We start from the raw sequence: 19,231 nt of genomic DNA on the forward strand, positions 1-19,231 counted from the left end.
AACACTTTATCCATTCACACAAAATAGATTGTAACCACATTTGTTATACCAGAATAGATTAAAAGGCAATTTACTAATTGGAATCAAATATATTACCGTGTAAGAATTTTGTGCAGATATCAAACTGCAACTCATGTCAGCGTTACTTCCGGTAACTCTTCTTACATATTCATACGAGAGAAAATCGCCGGAAGTACAAGTGGATTAAAAAAGATGGCTGCCTCGGTACTTGTCCAAGAGAGATTACTGAATGTAAATAACATTTTTGTCTTTTCGTGATGTCATGAAGACGTTTTAGGTTTTTAAATTGCTGTTTATGTATCCTGGTATTGAAAAGGAGATAGGAAAAGGAACGGTCTGAATGTGGTCGTGTAGTTAGATTACAGTTTACTCAAAACATATGGATTGTTTTGATTTTGTGTTTTTGATCTGACAGGAAACGCAAAAGTTATCATTGTATGGTAGAAAACGAACTCGAGATAGGGGCCATTGGATGTTTCGGAAGGACTTCCGCACGTATCCCCCTTCCAAATGTTATATATGTATGCATTGTCGATCAATCCTTTTAATTATAAATACTTTTGAGTGGGGATACCAGGCGGAAGTCTTACCTTTACTTCTTTTTTTAGTGAAATTGTTCATGCCACATTCAATCGGCTTGACAAGTTGTTGCTTTCAACCGCTTTGTGTTTAACTCCCAAGCCTGGTTAACTTAGGCTTCAATAGTTGAAAGCAAATAAGGTTTGCTGTTGTACTGTTTGTTTGTTGTTTAACGCCGCACACAGCAATATTCCAGCTATTTGACGGCGGTCTGTTAAATAATCGAGTCTGGACCAGACAATCCAGTGATTTACATCATGAGCATCGATCGACACAATTGGGATCGATGACATGTATCAACCAAGTCAGCAAACCTGAACACCCGATCCCGTTAGTCGCCTTTTATGGCAAGTATGAGTTGCCGATGACCTATTCTACCCCGGAATCTTGTTGTTCTGCACTTAACCATGTTTTCAGATTCCATTTTGTATCATTCCATCGCATGCTATGCCAGTTTCTGCTATTGATATATTTATGCTTTTTTTGGATCAGATACATTATACCGGACACCTATTCGCCATGTTTGTTTGATGCTACTAAAAAAGCCGCACGCAACAGCTTCACTATCTAAAAAATAGGGCGATAAAACTCAAAATACCCTGCTCGCATTTGTATGGTTTAATATGATTAAACCTTGAAATTGGAGATCAATGCATAAACGTTGAAAATGGGACATCGACATAAAAAAGTACTCGAAATAGAAGTACCATCATGGAGTGCGACAACCTCATCAATGACATCCGTCGGAGGAATGAGCTTGTGCACATCTCTTACCAAAATGGTGGAAGGTGTCCGGTACATTGCATTCCTGCCGCTTTTGTCATGTTTAGTAATGTGTCTTTTTTACCCTGTATTTCAAGCTTCTACGAGGAGCATCATGGAAACACAAGGGATTTCATGGGTTTATTGTTGGACGCCAAAATGAATCTGCTGTAGAAGCTTTATTTAGTACATATTGCGGAGCAAGTGATGAAAAGGTTGTGACAGATACAACAAGACAATCACAGCAACTTCTTCCGGGAGGTAATGATGTCAGTGACACATTTTCAGATGTCAGAAACATCTACGTATATACATGATCTACCTACCTTTTTCGTTGCAAGGTACCTAATAACATGGGGGGATTTCTGAAGAATAATAGCTGCCAAGTGAATAGAGAACTTTGACTGGTCACAGTTCTGTGGTTGCGTACACTTACGAGTTTTCTAAGTCCAAACCTTATGACATTTTTCAGGCTGCATTGACTTGCTTGTAATATTTCATAGTAAGGTTAGTTTCATATTTGCTTAAACTAACAACATTGTTTATCATGTATAATGTATTAAACAATGGTTGTTAAACATGATAAACAAAGCAATGATATTTTTAAAAATCGTTTAAGTCTTACCAACTGTCACCATTTTAATTGGCCTTAGGCAATTTTTTTAACTTGGGGAAAGGATTGTTTTCATTTATGATATATAAGATGGTTGTGTAACTATCATCTTAGACCTATTGTCGCTGTTGTATGTTGCACAGGTCTTGAATTGTGTGGTGTGATCGTTGTGACTGATACAGAGGCTGGACCAGCCAACACAAGGGCAGCTGTCCAGGCACATATCTCCAACAAGCTCCTGGTAATGCTGCTCAGTGCTGTACTGTTGATTTGTGTCTAAAGAAATATAGACTAAAAGTTACTTCCCCCGAGTGGAGCCTTCTATCTTAATTTTTTTTTTATATATTTTTTTTTTCCATCATATTTTACATTTCAATATCATACATAGAGTGTGCATGGATTTATTGTGACATTATTGGCATGTTTGTACCATGGACAGATCATATATCATAGTTATACAGAGTTGCCTTCTATCTTAATGCCACCTAGGTTCACTTCTCTATGGTGCCAATCACCAGAAGGATGTCATGTCAGTGTCAGAAGACATTTTTTTTTTTTTCAAATGAACGTCTAGCATTCCCTGGATTTTGTCAATGAAACAGTGATGAAGTTGATAGGATGTGATGTCATTGTTGAATTTCGTCAGTTACAGTCAGAAAAAAGTGAGTTTAGGTAATCTGACCACATGTGTAAGGTGTGAATACTGAAAACATGGACTTAGGATCTGTCCAGAGTACAGGAGGAATTTTGAGACACAAGTGGCAGTTTGTCATGGGCCAATCTCCGTATTTTGTATTGACATTCTGAGAGTCGGAACTCCACTACAAAAAAATTAAGGGGAAGCTTTAAAAATTGTACTTGTTTTTCCCTCATGTCCCAAATAACCAATGAAAGTGGAAACAACATATCGCTGTCAAACCATACCAATTTGTTGGAAGTCCGAAAGTAACCATGGTAACCGGTGACCTTAATACATCTCTGGAATTCCCTTTCTGCGCATGACAGCAGTACATAATGTTCATCTTGATTGAACTTATAAAAGAAAAAGGTGTAAAAGAAGCCATTAATTCAAATGTACAGGGAAGTAGTCAAGGTATTTGTTATGCATAGCCCAGACCCACGTCAATTCTTACACGAGTTTAAAAGTATTTCTTCACTGTGTCATCTACAGAGAGCAAGCAATCTGTCATGGCCATTTCATTCACCACACGCTCAGTTTAAAAAAGTCAGACATATATAATTCTACAGCTCAGTGCTAATGCTACTTTAGATAATGTACTGAATGCATGCAGTTTGCTACTCAGTTCTATATCAAAGAGTTCTTCTCACCATCAGGGGGCACGGATGGCCCAGTTGTCTAAAGTGCCGCGATTTGCTGTGCAGAGTTGCGACCCATGGACATGCCAGAAACCTATGATTGTGGGTTCGAATCAGGGTTCGCCCCGATTATGTTTCTAGGTTTGTCAGCACCATAACCGTGCTCGTGGGTTTCACCGAAGTGGTAAACGTCTGAGACCTGCATCACTTTGGGCTTTCCTCCCTCATTAAGCTGACACGCCGTGATGTAACTGGAATAATGTTAAAAGCAGTGTTAAACCCAACTCACTCACTCTTCTCACCATCTTGGCTGTTTCTTTATAAACATTTTGCACAATTTCTTATTGGGAGAAAAAGCCTGCAATGCTAAATATAGCAAGATGATATTAGCCTCTCACTGGCAGTAAGAAGCTCATGAAATACTCAATGTCTACCTAAGGGTCTAATTGTCTAGATACGACAATAGCAGTTGCATATTGGACATTTACAGTGTTGGCCAAGGTGATTCTAGTGAGCACCATTCTATATCAGTTATTGATCAGTTGATGTAAGCTTGTGTGTGTATCTTAGAAGCATTATGAGCAATGATAAATGTAAGAGGGTTGTCCAGATGTTGTGCTAATTGCATGATCAGTTGGTCCATAGCATTACAATTTAAGTCTTGAATTTATTACGATAAAACTATGTGTTACCAAAAAAATAAGTTATCTCACCACTGTAAGATTAGCCTGATCTCAGGTGTACCCCGAAATGCAAATTCCCAAATGTTTCTTGACAGGTTCCACCAAATTTTTCCCCTTTTCCAACTATATCATGTGTATATCTCCTTTACTGATAAAGTATTTCTATGTTATTGAAATAGATAATTGACGATTGAACAGATGATTACAATTTTGAAAACAGAATGTTTAAGATGTTTATGTGTTACAAATTGTTGCAAATCTTCTTGCAGGAGACGGGGGCACGGGTGGCCCGGTCGTCTAAGGTGCCGCAATTCACTGTGCAGAGTTGCGTCCCTGGACACGCCAGAAACCTGTGATTGTGGGTTCGAATCCCGGTTCACCCCGATTATGTTTCTAGGTTTGTCAGCACCATACCCGTGCTCGTGGGTTTCACCGAAGTGGTAAACGTCTGAGACCTGCATCACTTCGGGCTTTCCTCCCACATTAATCTGACACGCTCTCGTATAACTGTAATACTGTTAAAAGCGGTGTTAAACCCAACTAACTCTCTCACTCACTCACTTTTGCAGGAGACTCTAGGAGAAAAGCCCTTGATTGTGTGTCATGTCCAGTTGGGGTCTGGTCAACTCAGCACCAACAACTTCCTCCTGCTGGACACTGACCAGGAAGTGTTAGACTGCCAGGTCAGTCTGACCCGGGACGATGTGCTGGCCAGCAGCGTGGTGTTCCGACTGCAAGCACATGTTCCCATCACAGTCTCTATAGATTCCAGCTCAAGTAAGTATCCAAGCTGCTTTGTGATTGGTTACCTTGGTTACCAGAGTGAGGCTGTCATAGGTGTCATGGTTGAGGATGATTTGAATAATATGTAAGTGTATGTCAAAACAGTTTGATATTGATATTTTACAAAGAAATATCAAGTGTATTAAAACATGCTCAATTCATGCTTACTTATTTTTATTTTCATCAACAGAAACTCAAATTTTGAAACTCAGGTGTACCAGTGTGTAATTGTTTTGATACTCAGGGATATGACTTAGATAAGCTTTAGGCCAAACCTGGGTTTATCAGGCTTTAAACATCCATGACGTAGGGCGGGGGATGTAGGATCGAAGTTTGCCCATCCGTCCGGTTCTCAAGGGGGACAAATATTTTGAGCTCAAATGCTATTAAAGTCAGAGGAATGAAATTTTACACACTGATGTTACTGGTCATGATCTCAAATAAGTTCGAAAATTGGTGTCGGAATTTTTCTTTTTACAGAGTTATGGCCCTTGATTTATATATTTTACTTCATGTATAGTGAGTGTGTGCAATGGGGACAAGTCTTCTCAGAAACTACTGAATTTTGCATGCTTATCTACTGATCTAAGAGATACTTGTCAAGACTGAGTACGAAAATTGGTCCTGTCATATTTATTTTCGAGTTATGGTCCTTGCTCGATGCTTTTCAACTTAGTGAATTTTTTTACAGTGTATATTCACTACTATATGAACAACTAAAATTCTAATGTGCCCATGGCGGGGAATAGTGATAATGCTGTTTTCTTGTTCTACAACAAGTTACAGAATTGTTGGGGAAGGGAAGTAACTCTTCCATGCACACACTTAGGGTACTTTGAACCAACATAAAAAATACAGGCTGTTAGACTGTTGAATTGCCATAAAAAGTAGAGGACCTATTTTTGTTCAATGCATATAATTCACCATAGGGATTTCGAGTTAGAAAAGGTCCCTGACAACCTATGCTTGTCGTATGAGGTGAGATAATGGATCAGGTAGTCATTCTTGGTGGCTTGTCTTTCATTGTCTTTGCTCATAATATCAAACTCTGGTTTGTTGGTCCAGACTCAATTATATACAGACTGCAGCCATTTAACAGGAGCCGCCTCCGTGTTCTTGTGGTAGAGCGTCCGCCCGGAGAGCGGAAGGTCCGGGGTTCGATCCCCGGCCGCGTCATACCAAAAGACGTTAAAAGATGGTACTTGTTGTTACCCCGTCTGGCGCTCGACATAAAGGGGCTAAAACAAGGACCGGTCGGCTCGGAGTCAGTATACTGTGTCTGAGTGGGGTATTCATGTTAAACTGCGGCATGGTATCTCAGTGAGCTAGCACTATAAATCGGCATCAGTCCGGACTAGTTCAAGCAGCCACACACACACACGTACATGCACGTCGCTATATAAGTGCAATAATCTTGGACGCGACGTTAAACCCAATTTCACCTCACCTCACCATTTAACAGGAATATTGCTGACTGCGGTGTTCAACAAAGAAACAACGCAAATAAATAGATTATAATCTGAACACATCAGTCTGTTTTTTTCATTGTGTTGGCGGTCGGGTATCCTAGTGGTAAAAGTGTTTGCTCATCATGCCGAAGACCCGGGTTCGATTCCTGACATGGGTACAATGTGTGAAACCCATTTCTGGTGTCCCCAACCGTGATATTGCTGGAATATTGCTAAAAGCGGCGTAAAACCATACTCATTCATTCATTTTTCATTGTGTAAGATAACACATGTGAGATAGAATAAGTACATAAATATACAATTTATTTTGAAAGTTTCAATTATTCTAATGTTGGTGGTGTTAGGGAAATGTACGATTATAATGGTAATAGGAAACATGCCACATGTGAGAATCATCTACAAATCCTACACATTCTACCATGGATACAGCTTGGTTTGGATGACGTCCACCATACTTATATGTTGTTTGTTCAGTTTTTGAGCTGTAGGTTCTGTATGTCATGGTTGCATGTCTGTGCATTGAGTGAAATATAGTGTGTCTGTTCCCCAGAAGACTGGCAGCAAGCCATCAACTGTGAGATGGGTCGAGTGTGTCGCAGCCTCCAGTCTCCTGCATGCGTGTACTCAGTGAAAAACACACGTATCCTGCTCACGTCCTCGGAGGTGAAGGGTGTGTCAGGTGACCAGTCATGTGAAGTCCTGTACCAACACATCGAGTCTGATGATGATGTGCCGGTGTCTCGCAGTAAGAAGAGAGGAGTAAAGGACCAGGTATGTTGACCAGCAGTACGGATGTCCAGCCGGTATACGTCAGACCTTGTACTCTGATAAAATAACACTGCATCAAGATCTGACCACACCTTAGGGATGGTCATTTATTACCGGGTGGGTGGTCAGAGGTTGTTGATGCACTGAGGTACTGAAAATAATGACCCAACCCAATGCTTGTTACATATTTGAATGACTCTCCCTACGTCCATGTTCATTGTTTTCATGACTCTCCTTAAAAAGACAGAATGCAAAGCACCTTATATTTTATGACCCTCCCCAGATATATGTGATATTTTTATGACCATCCCCTAGAGAGTGTCATATGTTTGGGTGACCCTTCCCCGATTCCCTCTGACCCTCCCCCTGTAATAAATTACCTGTCCCTTAGGGGACTGCATCAAGTGAACCCTGAGTAAACTTGGACTGCCCATTCTAAATGAAGAAGGGCGGTCGGGTAGCCTAGTGGTTAAAGTGTTAGCTCATCACGCTGAAGACCCGGGTTTCGATTCCTGACATGGGTACAATGTGTGAAGCCCATTTCTGGTGTCCCCCTCCGTGATATTGCTGGAATATTGCTAAAAGAGGCGTAAAAGTATACTCACTTACTCACTCTAAAGGAAGGATCTGTGGCTTCTCCTAACACCAATTGATAGTCTTGAGGCAGATAGAAATTTTGGCAGTTCATATTGTTCTTTTAAAAAATATTGTGTGTGTATAATGTAGAAAAAACAGTGTGATGTTTCAAATGCTCCTTTTGTTGAGGTTAAATCTACAGATAACCTAGCCCTACGTTGAAACACAGTAAGTTTTGTTTCTGTCTTTAGCATGTATAAACCTGGTTTATGTTTGCGTATTGCATTATTAGGCAACGATAAGTTCTAGAAACCAGAAACAAGATATGCAATATGCAGGGTTCCTTTGTCTGAGTAACTTGGTGATGACTCTTGAATTATTGTTAATTACTGATTTCCAAGACTTTTTGTCAGTTGATCCTTACTCTTTCTATGTCTTGAGTCAAACTGTGGAACAGGGTATCAGCACATGCAAGGTTGTCTCGAACAGATAAACTGACGCCATGGTTTCATGTACATCTATGTCTTGCACTGCTTGTGATGTGATGTACAGAGACCATCTCCTGTATCAACTGTGCCACTGTTTCAGGGGCCTCTAGGTATCGAGCTGCTTGTGATGTGATGTACAGTTAGACCATCTCCTGTATCAACTTGCCCCTGTTTCAGGGGCCTCTAGGTGTCAAGCTGCTGGGGATGTGATGTGCAGTTAGACCATCTCCTGTATCAACTGTGCCACTGTTTCAGGGGCCTCTAGGTGTCGAGCTGCTGGGGATGTGATGTACAGTTAGACCATCTCCTGTATCAACTGTGTCACTGTTTCAGGGGCCTCTAGGTGTCGAGCTGCAGGTGATGTGATGTACAGTTAGACCATCTCCTGTATCAACTGTGTCACTGTTTCAGGGGCCTCTAGGTGTCGAGCTGCTGGGGATGTGATGTGCAGTTAGACCATCTCCTGTATCAACTGTCACTGTTTCAGGGGCCTCTAGGTGTCGAGCTGCTGGGGATGTGATGTGCAGTTAGACCATCTCCTGTATCAACTGTCACTGTTTCAGGGGCCTCTAGGTGTCGAGCTGCTGGGGATGTGATGTGCAGTTAGACCATCTCCTGTATCAACTGTCACTGTTTCAGGGGCCTCTAGGTGTCGAGCTGCTGGGGATGTGATGTGCAGTTAGACCATCTCCTGTATCAACTGTCACTGTTTCAGGGGCCTCTCGGGGTCGAGCTGCTGCTGTTGGTGAGTGAGGAGGTGGCTGGGGATGTACCATGCTGTGCACCAGTTGTTCATCATAATATAGGTGAGTTCAGCTTAAGCTGAGGAGAAATGTGAGGAATAACCTCAGCTTTGTGATCACACAAAGCATCTCAAACTAGTTTAGCCCTGTGGAGATTCCTGGTTAGAAAAGACCCCAGCAGCCAATGTTGGTCATAACAGGCAACCCAATGTATCAGGTGGTCAGGCTTGGTGTCTTGGTTGATTGTGTGTCATCTTACCAGCTCATTTGTTGCTCGATTGTTGGTCACATGTCAGACAGATGCTGCCATTAGATTGGAATAATGCTGAGTGCAGAATTAACAACAAACAAACAAAATCAAACTTGTGTATAATAGGGCTGAAGGGGTTGTTGTTATAGAGGGTACTCAGTGTTCCCGTTTACCGGTAATTACCAGTTTTTTACCGGTAAAATTAGGCTTGGACCGGTAGTTCATGTTACTGCCAGTCCCTGTGGACCGGCAAATAAAGTACCTCATAAATCTTTGTTGTTGAACAAAACATCGGCAATATTCATATAAGTATGTTTTTCGAACAAAATAAGCTTGTCAGTTGCCACCTGGGTTCCCCTTGTCTATTTTTAGTGCTATTAAATAACATTTCGCTTTGCTTCAAGGTTAAATATATATTTGCAGCGATTTAGTCTCGAAATATTCAAGAAAAAAAGAGTTGAAAGAATTAAAACTAGGTAATTTTCATACATGTTTTCATTTGTTGAAAGTTGGGACTGACAAAAATTAGGGGGGACTGGTAATGTTTAGAGTTGCCAGTCCTGGTGGACTGGCGGTTTCGAAAGCCAGCGGGAACACTGGGTACTACAGAAAAGTACCATGGCCTAAATTAGAAAACAAAAATGATACACCATGAATATTTCCAATGTGTGAGTGTTTAGCAAAGCAGTCTGCAGTATTATAGCTATATGACAACAGCATGTAAATATTCTTGTCGGGACCAGACAATCCAGTGATTGATAGTGTGAGCAGCGATCCTCACCATCAGGTATGACGACCTGCTATGAACCAAGACACCGAGCTGGACCACTCCAACCATTTGGTCACCTCTTAAGACCAGCACAGACTCCTGGGGACCTATTCTAATCCAACCAGGGGATATTTCGAAAAACTGTTTAATAATATGTGTCTCAGTTGAAATGAACTTTGTCATAAGTGTGGATGCTATCAATTTACTTGACATTTTTTTCCAGGAGATTTCAAAGCAGTTAAGATGTTGCTGCCTCTAGATGTTTTATCAGTCATCAAGTCAGATGAAAGTATAGAAAATTTGCATGCTGCCTTCACTACAGCTGTGAAAAGCCAACTAGAATCAATGAAAGATTGTCTGTGTCAGTACAAACAGGTAAACCTTTAAAATTCATCATTGTAAACACTGGATAATTCTAATAAAATTGGTTCCTTAGGAATATTTACCCCTTTTTATTTGAACACAGAATGTACATACCTGTCAACGCTCACGCATCTCGCGTGAGTCTCACACATTTATCACTTATGTCACGCTCACACGCAAGGTTGGGAAATTCTCACGTATTCATAATATGTAGATTAAAATATTTTTTTTCAGAATACATGCTCTCTAAGGCCATTAAATGGTCTTAAAATCATTCAAAACCAGTTTTTGCCTGGGGGGGCTTTGCCCACCTGCTCCCCCAACCAGGGCTTAGCCCTGGACCCATCGGGCCCCTGCACCTTGGCTTCTCGCGCATTTAGACATCCAGGGGTTGACAGCTATGAATGTATGGTATGCCGATGGTGAATTCAGGGGAAAATAGGAGGCACGGGTGGCCCAGTCTTCTAAGGCGCCGCGATTCGCTGTGCAGAGTTGCGTCCCTTGGGCACGCCAGAAACCTATGATTGTGGGTTCGAATCCCGGTTCGCCCCGATTATGTTTCTAGGTTTGTCATTACCATACCCGTGCTCGTGTGTTTCACCGAAGTGGTAAACGTCTGAGACCTGCATCACTTCGGGCTTTCCTCCCACATTAAGCTGACACGCCGCGATATAACTGGAATACTGTTAAAAGCGGCGTTAAACCCAACTCACTCACTCACTCAGGGGAAAATAGGTTGTGATAACCAAATCTTGTCAGTCCAGTGTAAATAAAGGCATAATGAGAATTCTGTTATACTGTGTGTGTCTTCTTATAAATAATGGCTGGGATAACTGCTGAAAACAGCACTCATGATACATATTTGTAATGCGTATGCATTTCTTTATACACGAGATGGCCAAATACCTGCCTCACTGACGATTTGCAGTTGGCAGGTTGTTTAGCCCCACCATCTTGCCATTGTTCCCCTACTGCAAAGCTGAGAAACTTAATCATGTTGTGATTGGATACTGCCTAGCCACAGCCAATCAAATTGCTCGGCTTTGTTAGAACTAGAAGGGAGGTAACTCTGTAACTGTGTACCATCTGTGTAGATAGTATTTGAAATGCAGTGTGTGCCAGTGTCATTTATGGCACAGTGATTGAAATTATTTATGTGTTTACCTAAGTGAAGTGTTATTATTGATATCAATTGTAACAGTTATTAAAGTAAACATTAAAGGTGAGAATCAATTTTTTGGATATAGTGTGTGACTGTGATCGATACTTGTATCGGGAAGTAAAAACCTGCAAGCCACCGTTGCACTGTGATATACGTTCTGGTGAGCAGTGGTTGCTCCTGTTGCAGGGAGAGAAGTTCCACATCCCTGAAGCCTTCCACTTCCGACCTGGTGGCGGACCCAGCTTCATCACCCATGTGTACCCCCAGACAGTGCCAGATGAAGAGATGGGTGAGATTGTCCTTCCTCTCCAACAATGCTGACAACTTTGAGGCGGTATTGTTGCTCAATACAATACAGGTGGCCCAGTCTTACAATGCGTCTTGTTTCTGCCCTAGTAGTACCAGAATCTTCTGATTGTGGCTTCAAATCTTTGTTCATAACTATATTGGTGATCAGATGTGGTGATTACAAGGAGTAATTCTTTGGGTTGTATGTAACAAAATAAAAGAGTGAGTGAGTGAGTGAGTGAGTGAGTGAGTGAGTGAGTTAGGTTTAACGCCGCTTTTAAAATTATTCCAGTTATATCGCGGCGTGTCAGCTTAATGTGGGAGGAAAGCCCGAAGTGATGCAGGTCTCAGACGTTTACCACATGGTGAAACCCACGAGCACAGGTATGGTGCTGACAAGCCTAGAAACATAATCGGGGCGAACTGGGATTCGAACCCACAATCATAGGTTTCTGGCGTGCCCAAGGGACGCAACTCTGCACAGCGAATCGCGGCGCCTTAGAAGACTGGGCCTGCCGTGCCCCCACAAAGTATAAGAGATGCTGTAACCATGATATACTGTAAATCTCGAAATTAATTCGTCTCCAAATTAATACAACTTCTGACCCCTTGCCAAAAATGTGACTCAATATCAATGCGACTCCCCGCAATCCCATCCCCAGTGGAATGATACATATCCGTACCTTAATCAAGTCATTTGGAGACATAAATGTGAAGTTTAGGTAATGCGAACAAAGACCACTTGCATCTAATTAGGTTACGCTCGTGTTAATTTTGAGATTTACAGTATAAAGAAACTTCATTAGCTGACTGCTATGGAAATGATTGTGTACTATTTAAAAAAGTATTACTACTGTGACATATTTTGCATTCCTCAGCGAAACCACTAATTCCAATTTCAATTATCTGTTTAGAAAGCCAGCGACGAGATCTTCATCACTTACTGATGTTGCCTGCAGACAGACCATTGTTCCGACGTGCGAACCAATACATGTTTCCCGGACAACCTACAGCAGGCGGATACTTGCTCAACCCACACACTGGCCTCCCTGCAGGAGGTAGGATCAGTGTCCATTGTCAAGGGTCCTTGATTATCATGGACGATGGGTCGGTGGGGGGGAGGGAGGAGGGGCGGGGCAGGGAAGGGAGGAGGTAGTTATCGGTATTGCAAATGAGAGAGTGATGAGTTTCTGGGCTTGGTCACGTAGTTCCGGTGTGCATGCGCGGAATAAGGGTGCGTTTGGGTGAGCTGTTTTCTCTGTTCTCCAGGAACACAGCACAAGTATACTGACTCCGAGCCAACCAGTCCTTGTTTTAGCCCCTTAATGCCGAGCGCCAGACAGGGTAACAACAAGTACCATCTTTTAACGTCTTTTGGTATGATGCAGCCGGGGATCGAACCCCGGACCTTCCGCTCACCGGGCGGCTGCTCTACCACTAGACCACGGAGGCAGTCATCAGTGGAAGGAGTTTGCTACATTATTTGAGTTCTATTGAACGATAGAAGGTCATCAATATTCATTAGGCTTTTGGCCAAATTCCCGTGTTTTGATTTTTCCAATCTGAGCAGAATGCTGTGTGACTGTTTTAGGAGTTGGAACCCAGTACCTGGTGGAGGGGACATACAGCTACCATCACTACATGCAGGACCGCTTCAACGACAACCAGTGGGGATGTGCGTACCGCTCTCTCCAGACACTGGTGTCCTGGTTCCGTTTCCAAGGTTACACAGACAAATCTATCCCCACCCACAAAGAAATACAGCAGGTAGGGAACACTATATTCAGGACTCGGTACCTCTTTATATTATTCATAAATGGAGCTCTGTTAGGTGGGGAACAGGTGGCCGGTCGTCTATGGTGCAACAATTTGCAGTGCAGAGTTGCATCCTTTAGAAACCTTAATGCATCTTCCCGAGGCAAGAGAGTTAACTGGCTTTAAAAGTCCAGCTTCCACCCTTGCCAAACTAGGCTGGAATTACTGGGCTCGATCATGGAGCCACCAGTGGCTATTACCAGTTATGTCCCTTCTAAGCCTCTCCTATGGACCAATCAGATTCCACCTCTCGTAACACTTGCGTTTGCTTCACACAAAATGGTGGCGCCCGGTCAGGATGATCTGATCGATAATCAAGATCTATATTGTGATAAAACAGGTCTTACATCGCGAAATCAATCAAATCACATGAGTACCTTGATTAAAAACATGAAAAGATTTGGAAAATATCTGCTGACAACTAGTTGGCGGTGCACATGCTTTGCAAATCCTGCAATCAACCGAAATCTGCATGACAGTTTGCGAACCAGATTTCGATTTTGGTGCACGATTTTGATTGGACTATGCATAGACTCATTAGTCCAGCCGAAATGTAAATCCATAATACCAACCTAGTTCAGCAAGGGTGGAAATTGGACTTTTATAGTCAGTTAACTCACTTGCCTCGGGAAGATGACCTAAATGTGGAATGATTATGTTTCTTGATTTGTGGGCACCATTCCCAAGCTCAAGGGTTTTGCCAAATTGGTGAAAGTCTAAGACCTGCATTACTTCGAGCTTTCCCCAACATCAAGCAGAAATGCAGTGATAAAACTTAAATACTGTTGAAAGTTGTTACTTGTTCACTTTAATAGAGCAAGCTGACCCTACATTATTTATGACTGTATGGCCCTTGTGAATCAATATTTATAGCACCATGATTTAATATCAGAATTCGATAAGTTGATATATTTTCAATGGTCCCTATTATTTTAAGTTACTGAGGTTTCACAGTTTGACTTACTGTAAAACTGTGTACTTTCAATTATCGTTCTCTCCTAGGTAAACCTATCAATATGGAGTAATTAATTTCAGGGATTGAATGATGAAGGTGCCTCAGAAACAGAGCTCCAGATAAGCTTTTGGTGTTGTGGGTGTTTTACCCATGCATTTTAAAATCATTGGGTATCAGTAATTCTATCTGGGTATTCAAATTTCTGTTACCCACTAGTTTTTACACATGTGGGTATTTAAGTTACAAATTTATAAACACTATTTCTCAAGTCCCTGCAAACTGGTGTCGTGTGGGTTCGAGAGCTTTATAGGACTCAAAAATACCACAATACTGCCACAAGAAAGTGTGTTGGCAAATGATCATGATGTAACTGTCATCGTGGAGTTTGGCAAGGTTGACGGAATGCCCGTTTATAATTTCAAAATAAGTTGCTGATTTGCCAATCGAATACGCAGGGTTACTTCACAATATTTTGCACAAGTTTTATTATTGTAGCGTATCTGTAATGTTCGTTGCGTATTTGATACGCTTGGATATTATTTTACTGCATATTTCTGCATTTCTGATGTGTATTTTAAATAAATATGCGACCCATGAAGATCCAGGGAAGAATAGGTCTTCGGCAACCCATGCTTGCTGTAAAAGGTGACTGTGCTTGTTGTAAGAGGCGACTAGCATTGGGTGGTCAGACTCGCTAATTTGGTTGATGCATGTCGTAATATGCCAATTGCATGGATTGATGCTCATGATGTCAGTCACTGGATTGTCTGGTCCAAATTCAATTACTTACAGACCGCCGTCATATAGCTGGAATATTGCTGAGTGCGGTGTTAAACATCAAACAAATGAAAGCAAAAAATGCACGTTTTAGATCAAAATATAAGACAATATGGGCGACCTGCTAAGCCGTATCACAAAGGTAGTCTGATATATGTTTCATACACCTTCATGTTTCAGGCTCTGGTTGATATTGGTGACAAGGAAAAGTCATTTGTTGGGAGTCGGAAGTGGATTGGCTCACTTGAAGTTGGGTACTGTCTGGATCAGTTGATTGGGGTAGGTCATGACAGTCAGTCAGCTGTACTTGTCATGCAGTAGTACAGTTTACAACTATTCTAATAATAGTGCAATATTTACAGTGTACTGTGTGGTATATGATTGTAGTGTGGTTATTAGTGAATGGTTTCAAAATCCGCCTTTGCTTGATGCAAACATCAGCAGCTCAGGGATGCAAATTGTCACTAGCCCACCACCTCGAGTAAGTCTGTTTCCCACCACCTCGAGTAAGTCTGTTTCCCACCACCTCGAGTAAGTCTGTTTCCCACCACCTCGAGTAAGTCTGTTTCCCACCACCTCGAGTAAGTCTGTTTCCCACTACCTCGAGTAAGTCTGTTTCCCACCACCTCGAGTAAGTCTGTTTCCCACCACCTCGAGTAAGTCTGTTTCCCACCACCTCGAGTAAGTCTGTTTCCCACCACCTCGAGTAAGTCTGTTTCCCACCACCTCGAGTAAGTCTGTTTCCCACCACCTCGAGTAAGTCTGTTTAATGTTCAGGGATGACACTTTTCAACAGATTTGTGGAATTCATAAGTTTTTTGTTATGACAAGGGTCACTTTTGCGTGACATGCAATTACAATATGCACATAAATCATATACTTCCCACGACCCCCAGTTAACTTTCTGTATTTAAAAAAACCTAAAAACATTGTCATCCCTGGATGTTAATGCTGTTTTAGAGGTTTGTTAGAGGTAGTCCTTATGTTATCATTATTCCATGTATTCAGGCAAGTAAGTGCTTCAAGTTCTTTTGCATCCCTACAGCTATCCCTACAAGTAACAGCTATCACTATTTGACCTGCTCTTGCCTGTCAGTTCCACCATCTTTAGTACTGTTCGGAGGGAGGCTGTCAGAAATTGATGGACTAAGATGATTGCAAAGTCATGATGTAACTCTCGTCACAAGCGTAATGGTCTTTGTTTCTGCCTTATCATTGCAGGTCACATGCAAGATTATGAACGTTAGCAGTGGCGGGGACCTGGCTAGTAAAGGGAGAGAACTGGCATCACACTTCACTCATCAGGGCACTCCGATCATGATTGGTAGGACACTCTTTACTTTGGAAATGTAGCCGCTTGATTAGGCTTGTAAAAACCCATATGGTAATTTATCATACATGTACCTCCATGTCAGAATGATGAGATCTGATTGGTCCATGTGATCTTGATAAAATACTGTGTATCTCGCCTTGGAGGGAAATGAATTTCTCAGTGGGAGAATAAATCCCTTAAACAAGACCTGCTTTCGAAGCAAAAGGCTGCACGCTTTTTCCGATTAAAGGAAAGTCATGTGACATAGCAAAGGTTAACCACAGCTCGTTCCAACTGCTGTTTTTTATCAATTTTGAATTTCTTTTAATTCTTTAACATTGTTATATTGAGGCATGTTGGAAAGATAAATATGTTGTAGCAGGATCACGAGGGGTACAAGGGGTTTTATGTGTCCTGAGTTAGGTTTTATAGCACTCTCTAAGGCTTGTGGTATGCAATGCTTAAAACCCTACATACCCCTCATGATCCTGCTACAACATATAATATACTGATTTGTTCGTTGTTCAACGCCACACTCAGCAGTATTCCAGCTATATGACGGTGGTCTGTAAATATTTGAGTCTGGACCAGATAATCCAGTGATTGATATCATGAACATCACAATTGGAATCGATGTAATATACCGGTACACATATAGTATAGTCAGTACTTCATTTGAGTGTACACACTAGGTTCTTACCCAGGAATATATTATGTTGCTTTGTGGCGTATGTGCCAACAATTCAAGGGCCTGCCTCAATGTCAGGCAGTGATAGGGTTTGCACAATGTTCACGCAAGCAGTAACAACTTAGTAGCATAGTAGCCATATGTATTCAAGGTGATGGAGGAATATGATGTAAGCAATTAAACCTGTTCACACTTGTGGTCACATGAAAGACACAAACAATATTTTAACATAAAATATTTCACCTTCAACTTCTATCTCGAACTTGTGGTCTCGTACTGATACATTTGTCATGTGGTAATAGTCAGTTGTACAGTATTTAATGAATTGAACTTGTGTTCGTCAGCCAGCTCTGATCATATTCAGTTCATGACACCCTGTACACCCTGCTACATGTGCGTTGTAAGACACCAGCTTCATACTGTTTTTCTCATTTTTATAGGATGTATCTTGGGTTGTTTTATATGAATATTCTCATTAAACCTTAATGATATAGAATGAACAGTTGCAGGGACATTATAAGCACTTGGTAGTAGATGTACTGACTGTAGCATCCAATAGCTGAAAATGCGTTCTGTTCAGGTGGAGGTGTCTTGGCTCATACCATCCTGGGGGTGGACTTTGATGAAGTAACAGGCAACATTCGCTTCCTCATCCTGGACCCCCACTACACAGAGTCAGAAGACCTGAAGGTCATCTTGGATAAGGTCAGTATAGATCGCACAGGACAATTTGTGAACCCCACAAAATGTTTAGACATGCTTCTTGTGAGACAAAAGTGGTTGTCTCGATATCTGTGGTGCCATTTAGTGCCAGATTTGGTGACCCGGGGTGCCATGCAAACTGAAATGCAGCCGAAAAAAAATTAAACATAAAAATATTTATTTTTATTGTCTCCCGCTAGTAATATGGCCATTAATAAAAAATGTTAAATATAAATTCTATGTCTACATCACTATCAGCGATTCAAGAAGTCAGCTGCACCTCGGCAGAATTATTTGGAAAAAAAAGTTTAAAAAAGTCATCTGCTTGCAACAACTACTGAGAGTGAATGTTGTTGAACACTGCATGCAACAATATTCCAGTCATGGCAGCTTGTAGGTAATCCATTCTGGGCCAGACAAACCAGTGGTTGATATCATGAGCAACCCCCGCACTGTTGGAATGCAGTGATACACAATCAGCCAAATCAAGGGAGTGTAAATACCTGTTCCATGCTAATCATCTAACCATGAGTACTGGTGACCTGTTCCTACAAATATATTACATCATTCTGATGGTTGTGTGTTTCAGGGATGGTGTGGCTGGAAGGGTCCAGATTTCTGGGAGGTGAATTCTCACTACAATCTCTGTATGCCTCAGAGACCACAGCTCATATAACGTGTGAAGTACCACCTTTGTAAGATAGCTGAATGAACGTGTGTAAACATAAACTAACATATTGACAAAATATCAGTGTTGTTATTTCTTTTGTTCATGACCCTATGGTGAGCAGATCAGTGTCTGTGATGGTTTCAGTTTTCATAGATTTATTCACCTATAGACCTATTAGCAAACCTTGAAGGTATCCCCCATGCTGAAACACCTCCACTCTGGTCAAATGACTTTCTTTGGAAATTAAAAATGATCAAAAAGTTTGGATGAAACTAATCTTTTAAATTTCATTCTGTTAGGACACATTTATTCCCTTCATATAAGTGTAATTTTGGATAGATGGCTACATGTAGTGTTGTGTTATTCAAACCAGACTAAATTCTGGTTGCAAATGAGACCAGGATATTTATCATAATACAATGGAGATATACTGATGGTCTTCAGCAACCCATGCTTGCTGTAAAAGGGGACTATGCTTGTCTTAAGAGGCGACTACCGGTAATGGGATTGGGTGGACACTATCGCCGACTTGATTGATGCATGACATCGATCCCAATTGCGGAGTGCGGCGTTAAACAAAAAAAATAAAATATATATATGTTTGTATACTGATGATGATAAACTTGGGGTCCATTACCTTTCCTTGTGGTCCCCAATCCAAGTCCTCAGTTGTTTTGG

General features: G+C 41.4%; 1 protein-coding gene across 1 annotated transcript; it reads left to right on the plus strand.

The window, feature by feature from the left end:
- The first annotated feature begins 162 nt into the window (after window positions 1–162).
- On the plus strand, window positions 163–18,629 carry LOC124149619 (ufm1-specific protease 2-like). The gene is made up of 14 exons (XM_046521326.2): window positions 163–252; window positions 1,461–1,623; window positions 2,119–2,216; window positions 4,545–4,752; window positions 6,778–6,998; window positions 8,775–8,865; window positions 10,045–10,196; window positions 11,533–11,635; window positions 12,549–12,692; window positions 13,226–13,401; window positions 15,362–15,460; window positions 16,403–16,505; window positions 17,762–17,886; window positions 18,473–18,629. Exons 1-14 carry the CDS (start codon window positions 214–216, stop codon window positions 18,557–18,559), a joined length of 1,809 nt encoding a protein of 602 aa, XP_046377282.2. The 5' UTR covers window positions 163–213; the 3' UTR covers window positions 18,560–18,629.
- The last annotated feature ends 602 nt before the right edge of the window (window positions 18,630–19,231 follow it).

The sequence above is a fragment of the Haliotis rufescens genome, unplaced genomic scaffold (assembly GCF_023055435.1).
Source record: "Haliotis rufescens isolate VD_foot unplaced genomic scaffold, xgHalRufe1.0.p SCAF_7, whole genome shotgun sequence".
Classification (NCBI taxonomy): Eukaryota; Metazoa; Mollusca; class Gastropoda; order Lepetellida; family Haliotidae; genus Haliotis; species Haliotis rufescens.